The following is a 20,970-nucleotide window of genomic DNA, read 5'->3' as shown; positions in this document are numbered from 1 at the left end:
ATTACTATTACAATAGTAGACTAGCCCTTTCTTAAGGAGAAGTCAGAGAACCCCTTTAAAATGAAGATTGGAGGGAGAGCAAAACGCCTATTTACCTAAATATCTCCATCTTGCTGTACTGCCAGAGTAGCTAAAGATTCCACTTTGAGTAAATTCAAAATCTCAAAAATCCTTGATTAAAATGTAAAAAGAGAGGCATTTACATTGTAACATGTTACATACATTCATGAAAAACCTCATGTCCTGCAATATTGTGCACTAAAAATAATAGGGTTTATGGGGAAAATAGGGTAGGGCACATCACTTAAAATCTATGCTACTTTGGAACCAGAGCACAAAAAACCACATACCAATAATTGGCACCTCAGGAGAAACTTAAACAGCCCAGGCAGGAACTTAGAGCCAGAAGGGGCTTCAGAGGATATTTTTAAAAAAAAACACAAGAGGTAGAAATGCAAACTTACGGGTACTGAAATAATGTGGATGAAGTAGAACTCCTTGCCAGTGGGGTTGCATTAGGTGGGCACAAAAAGAAGTGAAACCTTAATAGTGTTAAGATGGCAATATTCCCCAGATGATCTATAGATTCAGTGCAATCTCTATCAAAGTTCCAATAGTCCTTTTCACAGAAATTGACATGCTAACATTTCTAAAATTCATATGGAAATTTGAGAATCTAGAATAGCCAAAATAATCTTGAAAAAAAGAACAAAGTTGGAGGGCTCACACCTCCCAGTTTCAAAAGCTGTAATAATCAAAAGTGGTACTGGCATGAGTATAGATATATAGATCAATGAATTAGAATTGAGTTTAGAAATGAACCCTCATATTTACGGTTAATGAATTTTTGGCAAGGGTGCCACACAATTTGATGAAAAATACTCTTTTCAATACATGGTAATGAGACAACTGGATATCTACATGCAAAAGAATGAAATCAGACCCCTACTTCACAGTATATACAAAAAGTCAATTCAAAATGGATCACAGAATGGAATCACAGAATGGAAAATCATATATGTAATAAAGGTCTAGTATCCAGAACATATAAAGAACTCTTAAATTAAACAATAAAAAGATAAAGGATGACTGACTGAATTTAAAAACGGACAAAAGATTTGGATAGACTTTTCTCCAAAGAATATATGCAAATGGCCAATAACACATGAAAAGATGCTTAACATCATTAGTAATTAGCTAACTGCCGATCAAAACCAAAATAAGATACCACTTCACACCTATTAGGATGGCTATAATTTAAAAAAGACAATAATAAGTGATGGCAAGGATATGGAGAAATTAGAAACCACATACACTGTGGGTACGACTGTACAATGGTGCAGTTCCCTTTGAAAATAGTCTGATAGTTCACTGAAATGTTAAACATAGAATTATCCCATAAGACTCAGCAACTGTATTCTTATATATCCAAGAAAAATGAAAACATATATGGCCACATCAAAACTTGTACTGTTCATAGTAGCATTATTCATAATAGCCAAAAAATAGAAACAACCCAAATGTCTATCAATTGATGCATGAAAAATATTCTATAATTAGACAGTGGTAGTGATTATACAGTTGTAATATATTAAAAACCTCAGAATGTACACTTAAAATGGTGAATTTTATGACATGTAAATTAACATTTCTTTAAAAAGGAGTATCCAAGAGTTTCAGCCAGTTCCAGCTCCCACCCATAACAACCTAGAGATGTCAAATTCCAAAGATCAGGTCCTCAAAAATATCCGAGTGCCTTAAAAAGTACCAACCTTCTGTCCCACCAGCTTCTGCAATTTTCAGATCCAAAGAATATTAGAGATCTGTTGGTTCTGACTCCAAAATAACCTTATACAAGAGTTCCATTCAGAACTTCAAGACCAGCTGATTCCATTCATGAGGTCTTTTATCTCAGTCATCCTTAGTCACTGGAAATATAAGCTTGGAATTTCTGGATTAAGAGAGGCAACTGAGCACCAAGTCCTCTACATTCTGGAATTTGTATAAGTTAGGATTTCTTTATTTTTAATTACCAGAAATTTAACAACACAGAAATATAGTATCTTACATATTTGGAGGTAGAGTAACTAGTCTAGGGTTTTCCAATACAGTAGCTGAATAATATCACCAAGGGCTCAGCATCATCCCATCTTTCTGTTCTGTGTTCTTCAGATTTCATCTTCAAGGATCATTTTCAGACTTGAAAATGCCTAAAAGAAGAAAAGGGACTATATTTTCTTTTGTCTTTTTTCGGGTTTTTTTTTTTTTAAGATTTTATTTATTTATTTGACAGAGAGAGAGACAGCCAGTGAGAGAGGGAACAGAAGCAGGGGGAGTGGGAGAGGAAGAAGCAGGCTCCCAGTGGAGCATGGAGCCCGATGTGGGGCTCGATCCCAGGACTCTGGGATCACGCCCTGAGCCGAAGGCAGATGCTTAATGAATGAGCCACCCAGGCGCCCCTCTTTTTTTGTTTAAAACTTGGGAAACCTTTTCCAGAAGTCCTCAATGGCTTTTCTTTTTTAACATTTTTATTTATTTACTATGTAATTATATTAAAAAATTTTTTGAGTATAGCTGACGTGCAGTGGTACATTAGTTCTAGGTGTACAACATAGTGGTGACGTCTCTATACATTATGCTATGCTCACCAAAAGTGTAGCTACCATCTGTCACCTACACAATGCTATTACAACATCATCGACCATATTCCCTATGCCATACCTTCTATTTAAAAAAATTTTTTTTCAGATTTAATCTTTAAATAATCTTTATACCCAATGTGGGGCTTGAATTTACAACCCTGAGATCAAGAGTCACACGCTCCAGCAACCGAGCCAGCCAGGTGCCCCTGTACCTTTTATTCCCATGACCTACTTATTCCATAACTGGAAGCCTGTATCTCCTACTCCTCTTCACCAACTTTGGCCATTCCTTCCACCCACCTTCCCTCTGACAAACTTCAGTTTGTTCCTTTTGTTTATTCATTTGTTTTGTTTTTTAAAGTCTACATATGAGTGAAATTATATGGTATTTCTTTTTCTCAGTCTGACTTATTTCACTTAGCATTATATCTTCTAGGTCTATCCGTGTTATTGCAAATGGCAAGATCTCATACTTTTTAAGGTTGCATAATATTCTACTGTGTGTGTGTGCGTGTGTACATATACACATATGTCAATGGACATTTAGATTGCTTCTGTATCTTGGCTATTTTAAATACTGTAATAAACATAATGGTGCATTTATCTTTTTGAATCAGTATTTTCATTTTCTTTGGGTAAATACCCAGTAGTGAAATTATTGGATCATATGGTATTTCTATTTTTAATTTTTTGAGGAACCTCTATACTGTTTTCCACAGTGGTTGTATCAGTTTACATTCCCATTGACAGTGCATGAGAGTTCCTTTTCCCCCACACCCTCACGAACACCTGCTATTTATTGATTTTAGCCATTCTGACAGGTGTAAGGTGATATTTCACTGTGGTTTTGATTTGCATTTGCCTGATGATTAGTGATGTTAAGCATCTTTTTATGTGTTTGTTGGTCCTCTGTATGCCTTCTTTGGAAAAATGTCTATTCAGGTCCACTGCCCATTTCTTAATCAGATTGATTGTTTTTTGGGTGTTGAGTTGTATAAGTTCTATATATTTTAGACATTAACCCCTTATTAAATATATTATTTACAAATATCTTCTACCACTCAATGATTTTTCTTCATGTCTCATTGACCAAAATAGCAACAAATGTCTTTCCTAAACAAATCACTGGGAATGATTGAAATTGTTGTGTATTAGCTTAGCCCAATCAGGACACATACATCTGGTGAGGCACATGGTTAGGCAGAGAAGAGTGGACAACTGAACTAAGGCAGGATTGTGTTAGCAAGGGAAAAACTAAAATGAATTCTGGGTAGGCTGCCAACAGTGTCCACTACAGGCATCTAATGTCTACTGGCTTTTCATCCATTCACATTAAAGCAAAACTTCCCAGTGGACAAAGCCTTGCCCACAAACACAGACGTCACAGTTCTTCTACTGCATTGTTGTAAAATATGAACAGGTAAGCAACACCCACCAGACATTTAAGGAAAACGTGCAATATGGAAGTGAAAGATCCTAATAAAGAATTCTACTTTCAATCATATTATAGTAACTGATATTGGATGCAAGACTTTCCACCATAAACAACTATCAAACTGGGCAAAATAAATAACTGTTTTTAGATATTCATCAATAGGAAGCATATAACTATTATCCCTAACCAAAGAGAAACAAACGAAGAAGCTCCATGATTACAATGGCTTTTTGCCTGGGGGCACTTTCCACTGGGAAATGCCAAATAAAGCATGGTGGTGTATCTGAACCCAGGAGATGGAGATCAGGTATCAGTGAGAAGGAAGCTGCACAGAGAAGTCTGCACAGGAAAAGACTGAACAAAATAATGAACAACTATTAGGAAGAGAACAACTACGGAGAAGCTATGGGCTAAACAATGATCAGAGGTTGAACAGAGATGGGAGATGTTGGTGTTCCACCAATCACAGTAGAAAGATTTAATTAACTACCCCAGAAATTTAGCAGATATCCCAGAAAGGGCAGCTTTTATGAACAGGGTTAATCTAGCAATACAGTAGCACTATTCAAGAGAAATATAATGACACAAACGTTATTTAAAATTTTCTAGTAATCTCTCAGGGAAACAAAGTAAAAATAAACAGACAAAATTAATGTTAATAAAGTATTTTATTTTACCCAAAATATCTTAAAAGTTATTTCAACATGTAACCAACATAGGAGATTATTTTTTTTCTAACATAGAAGGTTTTTAGAAAAGATTTTATTTTTTAAGTAATCTCTACACCAATTGTGGGGCTTGAACTCAGAACCCAAGAACAAGAGACACACTCTCTACCAATTGAGCCAGCCAGGCACCCCATCAACTTGGAAGATTATTAAGGAGATAGTTTACAGTCTGATTTTCATACTAAGTCTTTGAAATTCAGTGTTCATTTTACATTTACAGCACACTTCAATTTGGACTAGTCACATTTCAATTATTTAATAGCCATACATGATTAGTGAATTTCATATTAAAGAGTGGTACCTTAGGGGCAGCTGGGTGGCTGAGTCAGTTAAGCGGCTGCCTTTGGCATGGGCCATAATCCCAGGGTCCTGGGATCAAGTCCCACATCAGGCTCCTTGCTCAGCAGGGAGCCTGCTTCTCCCTCTCCCTCTGCCTGCCACTCCCCCTGCTTGTATTGTCTCTCTCTCTGTCAAATAAACAAATAAAATCTTAAAAAAAAAAAAAGAGTAAGGGGTACTATAACTCTGTCTAAAAAAAACTTTAAAAACAAATCTTGAAAGTATCACACCAAGATGCAAGTAAATTTTTTTAAGGATTTTATTTATTTATTTGAGAGACACAGAGAGAGAGAGACAGCTAGAGAGAGAGTGAGAGAGCACGAGGTGGGGTAGGGGCAGAGGGAGAGGGAGAAGCCTCCCTCCCTAAGCAGGGAGCCCAATGTGGGTCTCGATCCCAGGACCTTGGGATCATGACCTGAGCCCAAGGCAGACATTTAACTGACTGAGCCACCCAGGTGCCCCAAGATGCAAGTAAATTAACCATTTTAACAATATTCAATACTTTATTATGAAAGAGAATAAAAGTCACTCAGAGTAGTGTCTGTAGTGGCCAGAATAAGAGAACAAATTACTAGACATGAGAAGAATTGGAAAACGTGACTCTTAACTAGGAGAAAAAGTTGTAAACTCAGAAATGAGAAAGATGATGAAAATAGGGGATGAGAACCTTAAAGCAGCTATATGTATTTAAATATTTAACAGAAAACATAAATGTAATAAGATAACAAATAGAAAATCTTAATAGAGAAATGGACACTATAAAAAAGAGCAAAATGGAAATTCTAGAACTGAAAAATATGCCATCTGAAATGAAAAATTAACTGGATAGTTTTGACAGGAATTAGACACTATAAAATAAATGATAAGTGACCTTGAAAGCAAAGCAATGGGAACCATCCAAACTGAAGCAAAAGAGAAAAAATAAAAACAAAAAACAAAACCAAAGTCAACCAAACCTCAGTAACTCTAAAACAATATCAAGTTGTCTGATGCAATGTCTGGTGAGGTCCAGCTTCCTCATTCATAGAAGCCCGAATCCTTATCTGTAGAAGGGGCAAGGGATCTCTTTGGGGCCTCTTTTATAACAATACTAATCCTAATCATAAGGGCTCTCTTTTCATGACCTAATCACCTCCCAGAAGCTCCAGCTTTAAATACCATCACATTGGGGTTAGTTTTCAACATATGAATTTTGGGGAGACACATTCAATCTATGGCATTATATAAACAAAAAATCTGTGGGGTCCTCCACAATTTTTCAAGTGTGAAAGTTTCCTGAGGAGACCAAAAGTTTCAGAACCTGTCTAATCATTCTCCATATTACAACCTCATTCACAATATATTCCCAGTTCAACTCAGCCTACCTCAACCTTTAACACCAAAATAACCCTCATCTTTGTTTTTTTTAAAGCAGGTTCCATGTGGGTCTTGAACTCATGACCCCGAGATTAAGACCTGAGCTGAGATTAAGAGTCGGATGCTTAACCAACTAAGCTACCCAGGCACCCTAACCTTCATTCTTTAATAAGCAGTGGGGAACAATTATCAGGAGAGATGGGAAGAGGGAACCTATAAATGGTACTGCCATTTGCCTGAAGTATTTCATGTTGTTCTTATCTTTTATGAACTCTTAATATTGATTCCTATGTATCCCTGACTAATGAAACTTCCGTGTGCGTAATGATATTCCTGACATGTTGGCCATAGGAATATTGTTTGCAACCATATATGTCTTTCCCAAAGTCCAGCCTTAATACATGGATGCTACACAGAGAGTATGGGGAAGGTAAATAAGTTCTATTATTAGTATCTAACTATTCTCCAGTTATAAAAAGAAGTAATAATATTTATAAAATAAAAGGTAACTTAGGATGTTGTTGGACAGAACTAAAGTAGGGAAAGTACTATAGGGGTGCCTGGGTGGCTCAGTCCATTAAGCATCTGACTCTTTATTTTGGCTCAGGTCATGATCTCAGGGATGTGAGATCAAGCCCCGAATTGGGCTCTGCACTGGGCGTGGAGCCTGCTTAGGACTCTCTCTCTCCCTCTCCTTCTGCCCTTCCCCCGCCTCTCTCCTTTTCTCTCTCTCTCTCCCCCCTCTCCCTTTCTTTAAAAGAAAAAAAAAAGAGCCACATTTAATTTCAAGGAAGGTTCTCTCTAGGAGAACAAAAGAGGAGAGCACTGCGAGTCATTGATAAAATAGGTTTGTAATAAAGGATCCTTTGCTTCTTGAGCTGGTATTCAAGATAGTGCATCCCAACCCCTTGTGAGCATCCCTTTTTGGTGCTTTCTAACAAAATTGCTCTCACTAAAGTTACCTGTAGCCTCCTGATGGCTAAAATCAATGACCTAATTTGAGGCTTCAAACTACTTGATCCTTCTTCAGCAGCTGATAGAGCTGACCAAACTTTTACTCTGTAAAACTTTCTTCTCTCCTTACTTCCATATGACTATTCTCTAAAGCATTTTCTCCTTCTTGTTCTATTATTCCTCTGTAGTATTCTTTTATTTTTTTTATTTTTTTTAAAGATTTTATTTATTTATTAGACAGAGGTAGAGACAGCCAGCGAGAGAGGGAACACAGCAGGGGGAGTGGGAGAGGAAGAAGCAGGCTCCTAGCGGAGGAGCCTGATGTGGGGCTCGATCCCATAACGCCGGGATCATGCCCTGAGCCGAAGGCAGACGCTTAACCGCTGTGCCACCCAGGCGTCCCTCCTCTGTAGTTTTCTTAACAGAATTTCCCACCCTTGTTGTAACAAACAAAATCCCTGAACGTTAGTGTCCTGGGTTGTGTTGTTTTGGGCTCTTTTCTCTTCTCTCTGAACTACCGCATTCACAGCCTTCTACCATACTGAAGCCCTAATAACTCACATGTCTGTATCTTTGGATCCATATTTCTAACTGACTACCAGATATCTTTGCCAGGATGCCCTGCAGGCATCTCAAACTTAAAATGCCCAAAGCTTATCTTCCCCTCAAACTCCCACAAAACCTACTCCTCCTCCTTTATTTCCTATCTCAGGGAGTGGTACCACTATCCACACAGGAACCCAAGTCAGAAACCTAGGTGTCATCCTGAACTCCTACCTCTCCACATTTAATGGACCATTAAGTTCTCTTAATTCTATGTTAAACATGTTTCTGCAATCCAACCTCTCCTCTCCAGCTCCCCAACAGCCTTCATATAAGTTCTGATCATTACTGTTATCAACAATAACATCTTAGCAAGTCTCCCCTACTATGAGGCTCTGTCATTTCCAATTCTTTCTTTAGAATAGAGGCCATCAAACTTAGGGATTTCACTGTTCAGAAAAGTTTAAAAAATGGTTTTGATAATTGACATAGTATGGCTTTTTAAAAAAATTTTTGTCAGGAGGGGCACCTGGGTGGCTCAGTTGTTAAGCATCTGCGTTAGGCTCAGGGTGTGATCCTGGCGTTCTGGGATTGAGCCCCACATCAGGCTCCTCCGCTATGAGCCTGCTTCTTCCTCTCCCACTCCCCCTGCTTGTGTTCCCTCTCTCGCTGGCCATCTCTATCTCTGTCAAACGAATAAATAAAATCTTTAAAAAGAAAAAATTTTTGTCAGGGCACAAAACCCAACATCATCCACTCTATCATTTCATAATAATAATTTTAAAAGACTATTCTACTTCAAAAAATAGAAAGTACCATACTCTCACAGAAAACAGTTCTTTAAATATATTTGACTTTTTAAATGAAACAGTGTACTGGATGGGAACCACTGCTCTAGAATTTAGACTGCCATCACGGTAATCTTTAACTAGCTTGAAAATCTCTGTATTATATAAACATTTGAACTTATCCATATAATCTACATGCATATCCTTTTACTGGCTTTTAATGGCTACATAGTATTCATTGTGTTGACATGTTATTGGCATGTCTATTATAGTCTTCTATTTTAGGCATTTTTAAAAATAATAAAATTTAAACAACCCTGTCACATATCACCTCCAGGCCTACCAACAGAAACCATCTTCTTAGGGTAACATAAAAAGCCCTTTACAATATGGTCTCAATTTACTCCTCAGAAAGCACTCACTCTAAACATGTCAGATCCTTTTTCGCCTTAATGCCAGTGGCTCTCAACTGGGACTAATTTCCTGCCCTCTTCTACAGGGGACATTTGGCAATGTCTGTATCACTAGCTGAATTTTGTTACCCCCAAAAATCACACGTTGAAGCCCTAACCCCTATGTAACTGTATATGGAGATTACACATATATACATATATGTGGCATATATATAGCATATATACTGCATATGCATGTATATGCCATACCATCTATACATTTTTAAAGAGTTATATAGTATTTTTTAAAAGATTTTATTTATTTGAAAGAGAGAGAGCACATGGTGGGGAGGAGCAGAGGGAGAGGGACAAGGAGACTCCTCATTGAGCAGGAAGCCCAACCTGGGGCTCAATACAAGGACCCCAGCATCATGACCAGCCGAAGGCAGACACTTAACTGACTGGGCCACTCAGGCACCCCATATAGCATTTTTTTTTTTAAGATTTATTTATTTGACAGAGAGACAGCCAGTGAGAGAGAGAACACAAGCAGTGGGAGTGGGAGAGGAAGAAGCAGGCTCCTAGTGGAGGAGCTTGATGTGGTGCTCGATCCCATAATGCCGGGATCACGCCCTGAGCCAAAGGCAGATGCTTAACGACTGCGCCACCCAGGCGCCCCACCCATATAGCATTTTTTAAACCATAAAGATATGAAAAAAATATCCTTAGCCTTAACATTAATTTTTTTCTTAATATATTTCTTGCTAACTCATTGCCTAAGGTCAATAATACATGTGTGCCTTAGGATATCTAGACCATCAAAGGATCCACACGAATGTAAAATTTTCCAGAGCAAGGCTACTAACAATAATGTTAGCTAACACTTGTCACTATTGTGTAAGATATTGTGCTATCATAAGTGCTTTCTCTCCATATTGAAATTTAATTTCCATATCCTATGTGATACTATTTTTTTTTTAAGATTTTATTTATTTATTTGACAGAGAGAGAGAGACAGCCAGCGAGAGAGGGAACACAAGCAGGGGGAGTGGGAGAGGAAGAAGCAGGCTCCCAGCGGAGAAGCCTGATGTGGGACTCAAACCCAGAATGCTGGGATCACGCCCTATGCCAAAGGTGGACGCTTAACGACTGAGCCACCCAGGCACCCCAGGTTCTAGATATATTTTGGGTTTTTTTTGTTCTGTTTTTTGTTTTTTTTTTTTTAAAGATTTTATTTATTTATTCAACAGAGATAGAGACAGCCAGCGAGAGAGGGAACACAAGCAGGGGGAGTGGGAGAGGAAGAAGCAGGCTCATAGCGGAGGAGCCTGATGTGGGACTCGATCCCATAACGCCGGGATCACGCCCTGAGCTGACGGCATACGCTTAACCGCTGTGCCACCCAGGCGCCCCTCTAGATATATTTTGAAGATAAAGCCAACCATTTTTCCTGAAGGATTGAGGTGAGGAGAGAGAAGGAGGAGGCAAGAATGAAATATTTAGCTTCAGTACCTGGAAGGATTTAGGATAATGGAGCATATCAATCACTGATGTCTTAATTTTGCCATTAGCAACTATTGTTGAATATGAGCATTTCTAATAAATTCAGTGGTCCCAGGACCCTAGGATCACGCCTGAGCCAAAGGCAGACGCTTAATGACTGAAGCCACCCAGGCGCCCCATATTTGATAATATTATTATACTCATTTTAGAAATAAGGAAATTTACTAAGAGTAATGTTAGTTAACACAAATAAGGAAACTGAAATTGGGAGAAATTACATGACTTGTCCAAAGTCATACCACTAGCAAGTACTTCAAAATAAAAAATAAGGCTGGGGCTAAAAATATTGTTCATTTTTAGAATCAAGATTTTCTTGGGGCGCCGGGGTGGTGCAGTCGTTAAGTGTCTGCCTTCGGCTCAGGGTATGATCCCGGCGTTCTGGGATCGAACCCCACAGCAGGCTTCTCTGCTAGGAGCCTGCTTCTTCCTCTCCCACTCCCCCTGCTTGTGTTCCCTCTCTCGCTGGCTGTCTCTGCCAAATGAATAAATAAAATCTTTAAAAAAAAAAAAGAATCAAGATTTTCTCAGCAAAAAATAAAAATTTTGGACAATATAATAAATATGTCTTATTATATCAGGGCACCTGGATGGCTTAGTCAGGAGAGCATGTGACTCTTGACCTTGGGGTTGTGTGTTCAAGCCCCACATTGGGTGTAGAGATTACTTAAAAATAAAATCTTAAAAAAATATGTTTTATTATAACTCATTGACTTTATAATTGGAAAAGTACTTCCCTACGGAAAATAATATGTTTTTGTCTGCTTATCTAGTTAACTATCTGAAACAAAATTACTTCATATAGTTTGCTAGAAAAAATATTCTAGCCTATGCTGGTATTGAGTTACATTTTTTACTTAGATTCGTAGTTCTCTTAGATTCTTAGGTTTTCAACATTTCTCATTCCTTTGTCCTATTCAATTTCCTCTTGTAGAGAAAACAAAATGAAGAAAAATGATGAAAATAAGGAGTGTCATGGGCTGTTATTTTAAGTACTTAGTTACCTCAAACTCTGGAATGTCCTGGAAAATAATTATCCAGTAAACATCCATTACCATACTATTAAGATATGTATTGTTTTTATACTACTACCTTATTTTCTTTTTATACTACTACCTTATTTTCTTGCCTCTTTTCAAGAAATAAAGGGGAAGTAGAGTACAATCCCTTTGCAACAAACTGTATTTTGTTTTATCATTGCATTTTATTTTTTTACTGAACAAATTTTATTTTGACATTGATAATTCTGTAGATCAACCTATATACTTCCAGCACTCCTTTGTGAAAATTCACTTATTAACCCTACCATTCTATTTCTGTCCTCCAGGACCCTCTGTGTCCCGGAAAGGGTTTGAGGTAGTAGCCATAGTCCAGGTGTTCCCAGAATTTAGAGAGGAACTGGGAAGATTTACAACAAACTTTGAAGGCATTTTTGATGTGGCAGATCTTACCTATAAGGATGTTCAAAAGATTCTGGCAGTAACTTGAAAGGATGAGAGCTTTGATTTCTCCTGAGCTTGATGAGCCACATTCTTGCCCCTAGTCTGAAGATCTTTTAGACTCTTTTAAAATCCTCAGCTCTGTGACAGACTAGCTTGGAATAGAAAAAAATTAATATATGACTTAAGGAAAGTATTAGTACCTTATTTTATTCATATTTATTTACATGTCTATCTCACTGAATGCTAAAGTTTCTTGAGGGTACAGATTTGTGCCATTCATTTTATCTTCCATCAAGAAAAATTACTTCAAGTCTACCATCAATAAATACTTACGTATTTGAAATTTCAGTTGGGAAGGCAGAACACAGAATTACTAAACTTTTGATGCCTGATGACCTGGGTTTAGGTTCTGCTATTAACTTGCCGTATGACCGGATGCAAGTTCACAAAACTAATTTCCTCAACTCAAAAAGTGGATAAAATGAGGTAATAAAGGACTTGGAGCTTTTAAAGTGCTATTTATATAATGAATATTTTCTGAGCTAGACTATGCTCTAGGGTGTTGGTGACAGAGTACAAAGTATGCAGGGAGCTCAAGGTAGTTGGGGAGATAGACGTAACTATTTACCAAACAGATTACACTACTACATTACTACAATTGCCATGAAAAAAGGTTAAGAGTTCAACAAGAGGTTGTTAAAGCAGAGACTAATTTAGATTGTTTAGTAAGGAGTCTCGGAGGTAGTGGCATTTAAACGGAAATTTGAAGGATGAGGAGATTATTTCCTCACCTCCTTCTCGTTCCTCAATTCTCGAGTCCGTCTTCCATCTCTTTACCTAAGTAGCTCTTGCTAAAGTCACCAATGGCTTTCATGTTACTGTATACAACTGACACTTTTCAGTCCTCTTCCTTGACCTCTTAGCGGCTCTGCAGTTAATCACTCCCTCCGTCTGGAGACGCGGTCCTCCCTTGCCTTCTATAGTAATAAACCCGTCCTGACTGCCTCTTCAGTCTCTTTTGCAGGTTCATCTCCTTAAGTGCCTGGACAGCCTCGCCGTGAACTGTAATTGTGAAAAACAACGCAGTCCTTATGAATTCATAAAAAAGGAGTGTATACAAGCGAATACATTTTTGGGCCCTCTCCACGCTTCCGGTACGCTTCATAATACCGCGATATAAAACTTTTCGGTTCCAGCAGAGACGCCCCTCTCTTGCGGGCTGGGCCTGGCCACACCGCAAGAACAGGCATTCAACTTGAACCAAAGCCGGCACATCTGCCCGGGAAACGCCCAACGCGTGGGACAAAAAATAGCTCGGTCCACCAGCGGCCGCGCTTCAAGAACTACAGCCGTGCGCTCCTCCCGAGGAGAACCTACCTCCCCTTAGCGCGCGACCCGCACAGACGAGTCCTCCGACATCCCAGCATTCCTTGCGCCCCTACCATCGAGAGCAGCTTCCGGCGTCGCTGGTGTAGGTGGGTGAAGAAGGAGCGGGCCCTCGCCGCTCTGTCTCACTCTCTCTCGCGCTTTCTCGGGCAACATGGCGGGCGTGGAGGAGGCAGCGTCCTCCGGGAGCCACCTGAATGGCGACCTGGATCCAGACGACAGAGAAGAAGGAGCTTCCTCTACCGCTGAGGAAGCAGCTAAGAAAAAAAGACGGAAGAAGAAGAAGAGTAAAGGGGCTGCCACAGGTAAAGGGAGTTTTATGTGTTCCCAGTCCCCGTCAGGGATAGTCGAACGGCTCGGCCCAGGCCCGGCGGGGGTGACAGAAACTGGGGACTCGAACACTGCACTGGACTGATTCCCAGGACAGAGTGTGTATCAAAGCCAGGCTACAGATTTCCAGTCTCGGGAAGAGGCGGCTTCTCTTTCTGTGGGACTAGGGAGCTGGTGGGGTGGGGTGGGGTGAAAAGGGTGCTTCAGCTTGTCGTGAGGTAGTTCTGGGGTTGCTGGGCCTGAGCCCTTAGAAGTGCCAGAACTCGGCTCCCACACAGATCGTGCAACGGACTCGAAGCCATGCACAGGGCTCAGCCCTGCCACCCCCTTCGCGGTTTGCTCTCCTCAAAAATCGGGTTCTGACCCACACTGTCGCCTCTTTGCTAGAGGTACCTGGAACATACTTTCAGGGATGGGGGTGGAGGGGGCAAGTCTCAGTGCCTTGACCGCACCTCCTCCCACCTTCCCGATTTACAGAGGGATTTTTGTTGCCGGCTGCACTTTTGAGGTGTGCGTATATGTGTGTATGCCCACGCGGTCATGTCACTGAGTAGTAATTGCAGAATATGTGGTAGTGCTACGAATTTTCTAAAACCTATGCCTAAACCCATAGCATCGTCAAGCTTCAGGGCTTTTAGGCCTGAATTATGATGCCATTTGCAGGCGGTTCGGATAGAATATTTTATGGATTGGAATGGAACTTCTCTAAATCCACTGGTGAGGCAAGGAAAACAGCTGAAAGTTTACACTTGGATTACATTATGAGTTAGGAACTTAAATATTTTATTTTGAGAAGTCTGTTTTTTGTTGTATGTGGTCCTTCCTTTTAGGAAAACAATGTTTGTACCAGTTTTTAAAATCAGCCGCACAAAGATTGAGAGACAGATGGAGAGGCCACAATTGATGAAGGTGAAGTTGAGAGAGGTTGGAAGGGTTAATCTATATCTTTCTGAAATTTTGATTAAATGGGAGTTGAAAAGGGAATGTTGTGGGTGCTGGGACGCTTCCAGAGAAAATTTAATCCCAGGACATAGTCTGGTGGCTGTTCCTGGCTTTCGGATGAAATCTGAACTCTTCAGTTTGTCCATTCAGATGCCCCTAATATATTTTTTTAACAGTTGTATCTCTCAATATGAGTCCTCTACAGTAGCCAGAATATCCTTCAATGTGTGCTAACTGGTATTTCTTTTCTACACCTATTGCTACTACAGCTAGATTGTATTCACTTGGGTGGAGTGGGAGGCTGGTCTTGTGCTTAGCTGTTCAAGAATTTTGTTGTTTAGTAATGGAATTATCTTTTCCTATTTATTTTGATTTTACCCAGCCTAGCTAGATGACTTATTTCTCATGAAGACCTGAAGTTCCCAGTGTCCCATAGAAATCCTCCTCTTAGTAAGACCTTCAGCATTTATTACCTATCTTAAGTACCTGTTTGTTTAATAAAGTATTTGTTGTAGTAGTCTCATTGTTAAATACTTTAAAAAGTGAGACAACTTATGGATAGGGACCCACTCACATTTTTGTTTATCCTTTAGTTGCTAGCATAGAGAAGGTGTAATGGATATTTTGTTGAGGACAATGCTACTTAGATGTGGGGGATTTTTCTTTGTCATTAAATAAATTCTGTTATGTTCACAATAATGTTTTTGTTTTTGTTTCCCGAATACTTATCAGTCAGGAAAGGACTTGCATGTTTTCCAGTATCCTTATAACATATTCTAGTCGGAAACTATCTTTATTAGATTTGATTTATGTTATATTTGATCAGCAGGGCAACAGGAACCTGATAAAGAATCAGGAGCCTCAGTTGATGAGGTAGCAAGACAATTGGAAAGACAAGCATTCGAAGAGAAAGAAAGAGATGACGACGATGAAGGTAAATGGTAAATTTGATTTTTGTGGTTGGAAAAGCAAGAAGATATGTCATTCTTTAAACAAAATCTACTTATTTGTCCATATAGTTTATGGTTCTCTGATGTTTTGATTAATTAACATTAAAGCCTCAATGTCACAAATAAAAAGGAAAAGGTATTTGTTAGCAATTCTTAAAAAGTTGGATAGGTTGAATGACTGCACAAATTACACCGATCTCAACTTTTTAAAAATATACTTGGTAAAATGCCAAATAGGGGGTATTAAGATGAAATTGAAGAACTTCTGGGGCATCTGGGTGGCTCAGTTGGTTAAGCATCTGCCTTTAGCTAGGGTCATGATCCCAGGGTCCTGTGATCTAGCCCTGCACAGCATCTGCTCCCTGTTCAGCAGGGAGCCTGCTTCTCCCACTCCTTCTGCCGCACCCGCTGCTTGTGCTCTCTCACTCTCGCTCTCTCTCAAATAAGTAAAATCTTTAAAGAAAAAAAAATTGAAGGGTTGTTTATTTAACTAACATTTATTGAACAACTAATACATACAGGGCACTGTCCCTAGGATACTTTCACATGTGTTCTCATTTTACCTTCACAAAATCTAGCAAAGTAGGTGCTCTTCTCAGGAAATGATAGTTATTATGTCATTTGCCCAGTGTGACACAACTAGTATGTGTAGAGTGGAGCCAAAGTTTCAAACCTAGAACCTGATTTCAAGTCTGTTCATTTTATGAAAGTTTCCTCTCTTTATTCTCAAGGAGTGTATTGGAGTCCTAAACTCTTATTATAAATTCCCTGACCCTAGCTGCTTGTAGTATGTTGGTCCTATAAGATTTCTTAAAGATAGTAATTCTTGAAATTCTAGAAATTGATGCTATCAGTAATACAGTGGAGGGAATAATTTGGTCATTATTCTACAGCCTCTTTTGGTAGAAGGGGAGATGGTGTTTTCCCATTCCCAATTATCTATTGCTTTGACCTACTGCTCTTCCTTAAGTACTGCCAACTTGGGCTTGTGTCCTCCAATCCTTAGCAAAAACTACCTGCTATACTTTAATTGTCATGTTAGGATAATGCAGAGTAGTTGTTTTTCTTTTAGAAACATAAGCTCTCTGCCTTCAAGGAGCTTAGAGTCAAAATTTGGTGGAAAAAGTGCCAAGGTTCAAAAGAGAACAGTTAGTTTTTCCTTAAGCAAGCCTCTTGTCCATTTTACCTTGGTTTGTGCTTCAAATTATGAACATATTTTGAGCCCTTAGCAAGAAAGGGGCTCTTAGCAAGAAATTAAAGGTTATATAATAGATTGCTGTAGACCTACTCTGTAGAGTATTACAATGTTAATCTTGAGCGTTCCTTGTTCTATTGCTCCTCTACAAAGTTGTGTGAATTTCTTGACATTGAAGGAGAAAATTTTGTCAGATTGGAAATCATCAATGTTTTCAAGATGATTTTAGGACTGTTAATTTTCTCCAGTTGAGTTATTTTCCTAATTTGCTTCAAAAATCTGTACCAATCAGTACTACTAATCTGTTATGAGAGTTCTTTGAGAAGATGGAAAGTTAGTATTTCAGAATCTGTTCTAAAGGAAAACTGGTGGTGGGGTGGAGGGACAAGACAAAGGGGAAAGATATACCAGTACCTGCAATAAAGTTTATTTTTATTTATTTATTTATGTATGTATGTATGTATGTATGTATTTTTGCAATAAAGTTTATTGAAATTTGGAGGTGGAATTGTGGGCTGAGTGCTGAAGGAACGCTATTTGGAAGGAATGGGACTTGAATAAAACCAAACAGAAGAGACCATTTTGGGGCAGGACGATGCTGAAAGTATTGTAAATAGTGGAGATTGGCCATATGAGATGATTTGTTGAAGGAGCCTTGGAGCATTTGTAAAAGAAAGTTATAGGGTGACTAATATAACAAAATAAATAAATAAAAAATAAAAATAAATAATAAATAAAAAATTAAAAAAAATTATAGGGGTGCCTGGCTGGCTCAGTTGGTAGAGCATGTGACTCTTGGCTTGGGGTCAGGAGTTCAAGCCCCACATTGGGCATAGAGTTTACTTAAAAAATAAAATGTTTTTTAAAAAAGAAGAGTATTACAAAAAATAATTTAGTCCTCATATATATTCAGGGTTGTTAGAAAAGAGGAAACATCCAGGAAAGTCTTGGAGATCATTTTGGAGAGCACTTAACAGCCCAGGCATGTGGTAATGATGATTTAAATTGGTGGGGGGGCACCTGGGTGGCTCAGTTGGTTGAGCTTCCAACTCGATTTCAGCTCAGGTCATGATCCCAGAGTCCTGAGATTGAGCCCCATGTTAGGCTTTGCTTCCCCCTCCCCAATATTGCTCATGCCTGCTCGCTTGCTTGCTCACTCTCTTTCAAATAAATAAATATCTTTAAATGGGTGGGCATAAATGAGAATGGAAGGGAAGGGTCCAATGGGATAGTGGTTGTGGAAGCAGAATTCAAAGGACTTAAAAGACTTTAAATTGGGAGAAGGAAGGAGAGGCATTAGTAGACTCTAGAGGTTTGAACTTGGGTGGCAAAATATTGCTGCTGCTCACTGAAATGGTGAAGTAGAGAGGGAGAGTGGGTTAAGAGATTGGGTGGAGGGGGGTGTAGGCAAAGAAGAAGGTATTGAGTTAATTTTAGATGTGTTTAATTTGAGACTGCAGTATTGGTATGAAAAGTTAATCCTGTGGGCATTTGGCAATGTGCTAGAAGTAATTCAATAAAGTTTTAAATCAAATTTATTAAGGTATAAATTGCCCAGGACTATTTTCACTATTTTCAAAAAATAAACTTTATGTTTTGAAACAGTTTTACTTAGGTTTACAGCAGAATTAAGCAGAAGGTACAGAGATTTCCCATTTACTCCCTACCACTACACATGCATGCCCTCTCCATTATCAACATCCCCCACTGGAGTGGTACATTTGTGACAATGGATGAACCTACTTTGACACATCATTATTATTTAAAGTCCATAGTTTATATTAGGTTTACTCATGATATTGTACTTTCTATGTATTCACCCTTGTAAGTATATAGTTCGGTGAGTTTTGACAAATGTATGCATTTGTGTAACCACAACCAAGATACAGACCATTGTCGTTTCGCATTTACATCTCCACAAAAAAGCTCCTTTTACCCTTTTGTAGTCCATTCTCTTGCTCCACACCCCGATCCCTCACAACCATTGATACACTTTGTTATGTAGTTTTTTCTACAATACCATATAAATGGTACAAAGTTATAAATGGGATTATTATAGTGTGCAGCTTTTTTTGGCTTGTTTCCCTTAGCGTGATACTTTTGAGAGTCATCCAGTTGCATGTGTATCAGTAATTCATTACATTTTATTGCTGAGTAGTATTCCAAATTTGTTTATCCACTTACTAGTTGATGGATATTCGGGTTGTTTCTAGTTTTTGTGTTATGAATAAAGACATTTGCATACAAGTCTTTGTGTGGACGTAGGTTTTCATTTCTCCTGGGTGAATACCTAGGAGGAAGATTTCTGGTCATATGGGAAGGGTATGTTTAATCTTGTAAGAAACTATCAAACTGTTTTTCAGAGTAGCTGTATCATTTTGCTTTCCCATCAGCACTGGTTGAGAGTTCCAGGTCCTTTGTATCTCTTAAGCATTGGTATTGTTAATTTTTAAATTAGCTTTTCTAACAGGTATGCAGTGGTATGTCATTGTGGTTTTAATTTGTATTTCCCTAATGACTGATGATGTTGAACATCTTTTCATGTTTTTGCCTTTCATATTTCTTTGGTGAAATGTTCATATCTTTTGTCCATTTTTCAGTTGGGTTATTGTATCGAGTTGTAGTGGTTCTTTATTCTTGATACATGTTCTTTATCTGATATATGTTTTATCAGTATTTTCTTTCATGCTGGTATTGTTTGCAGCGGAAAAGATTTTAATTTTGATAAAGCTCCATTTATTTTATTTCTTCATGGGTCATGTTTTTTGTGTGTTACGCAAAAAGTTGCTGTCTGTAGGGTCATGAAGATTTTTTTCTTATATTCTCTTCAAGAAGTTTTATATATCCATTTAGAGTTAATTTTTGTATATAGTGCTAGAATTGAGATTCCTGTTTTCTTCTTGTATATAGATGTCCAGTTTTCATTCAACAAATATTCATTGACTTGGGCATCCAAAAATAAATATGAACAGCCTCTGCCTGTTAAGAATATCCTGGGATGCTGTGAAAGAAAGGCTTATAAAAACATAAATTGTGGCATGGTATAATGTATGGGAGTATAAGCATATATAGTTCAGTATTTGGATCCAGGCTCTACTATTATCCTGGCACAGGAGTTCAATAAACAGGCTATTGTCCTATACTGAATACAGACCTTGAACATTGGATAAAGTAACTAGCCTCAGAAGGATGATTGAATATCAAAGGAAGAACTTCATCTTATCTCATTTTAAAGAGGAGACCATGGTAGAGAGAGGCTAAACAATTTGCCCACGGTCATACAGTTGGTAGGATTTTTAGTGTGCATTTAAAACTGGTGGGGGCGCCTGGGTGGCTCAGTCCGTTAAGCGACTGCCTCAGCTCAGGTCAAAATCCTAGGGTCCTGGGATTGAGCCCCTCTTTGGGCTCCCTGCTCAGTGGAGAACCTGCTTCTCCCTCTGCCTGCCGCACACGCACTTGTGTTTTCCCTCTCTCTCTCTCTCTCTCTCTCAAATAGATAAATAAAATCTTAAAAAAAAAAAAAACCAACCTCGTTATACATTTTTTTTTAAAGATTTTGTTTATTTGAGAGAGAGAGCAGTTGCGCTCATCTGCACAAGGCGGTGGGGGGGGGTGGGCAGAGGGAGTGGGAGAAGCAGACTCCCCGCTGAGCAGGGAGCCTGATGTGGGGCTCATTCCCAGGACCCTGAGATCATGACCTGAGCTGAAGGCAGACGCTTAACCGACTGAGCACCCAGGTGCCCCTAAAACTGGTTATACATCTTGAAACATTTGTTTTAGGTTGAGTCTAGTGTATGTAGCAGTATGCTAGGCATTGAATATTCTTCCAGGGTAAAGACTATCTTGTTTGCTATTCTGTCCCTATTACTTGGCCCTTAAGAACTCTCTCAAAAAATAAATTAATAATAATAATAAAGAAATTTGTCAAATATTGGCAGTTTCCTATCACTCAGTCCATTAAAGCCCTATATCATGTTACTTCCCTCTT

At 38.8% G+C, this 20,970-nt stretch overlaps 2 protein-coding genes across 3 annotated transcripts in view; one reads left to right on the top strand and one right to left on the bottom strand.

The window, feature by feature from the left end:
- The window catches only part of LOC123780684 (uncharacterized protein C3orf20 homolog), a 172,214-nt gene extending 158,569 nt beyond the window's left edge, over positions 1-13,645 (bottom strand). The window contains exons 1-4 of the mRNA XM_087868852.1: positions 13,557-13,645; positions 12,971-13,241; positions 12,189-12,327; positions 1,773-2,210 (exon numbers count right to left, since the gene is read on the bottom strand). The gene's annotated coding sequence lies outside the window, so the exon portion shown is untranslated. The remainder of the gene's footprint in view (positions 1-1,772; positions 2,211-12,188; positions 12,328-12,970; positions 13,242-13,556) is intronic.
- Positions 13,628-20,970, top strand: part of METAP2 (methionyl aminopeptidase 2) — a 30,766-nt gene continuing 23,423 nt past the window's right edge. Inside the window, exons 1-2 of one of the 2 annotated variants that reach the window (XM_045779723.2) lie at positions 13,628-13,870; positions 15,667-15,771. In XM_045779723.2, coding sequence (XP_045635679.1) covers positions 13,720-13,870; positions 15,667-15,771 — 256 coding nt within the window. In that variant the 5' untranslated portion in view covers positions 13,628-13,719. Of the gene's footprint in view, positions 13,871-15,663; positions 15,772-20,970 lie in introns of both variants that reach the window. The other variant, XM_045779722.2, reaches the window with a different exon arrangement.

This window comes from Ursus americanus, chromosome 17, assembly GCF_024610735.1.
Source record: "Ursus americanus isolate L20-20 chromosome 17, mUrsAme1.1.p, whole genome shotgun sequence".
NCBI lineage: Eukaryota > Metazoa > Chordata > Mammalia > Carnivora > Ursidae > Ursus > Ursus americanus.
Note: the sequence above shows the minus strand (reverse complement) of the source record. Positions and strands in the feature narration are given on the sequence as shown.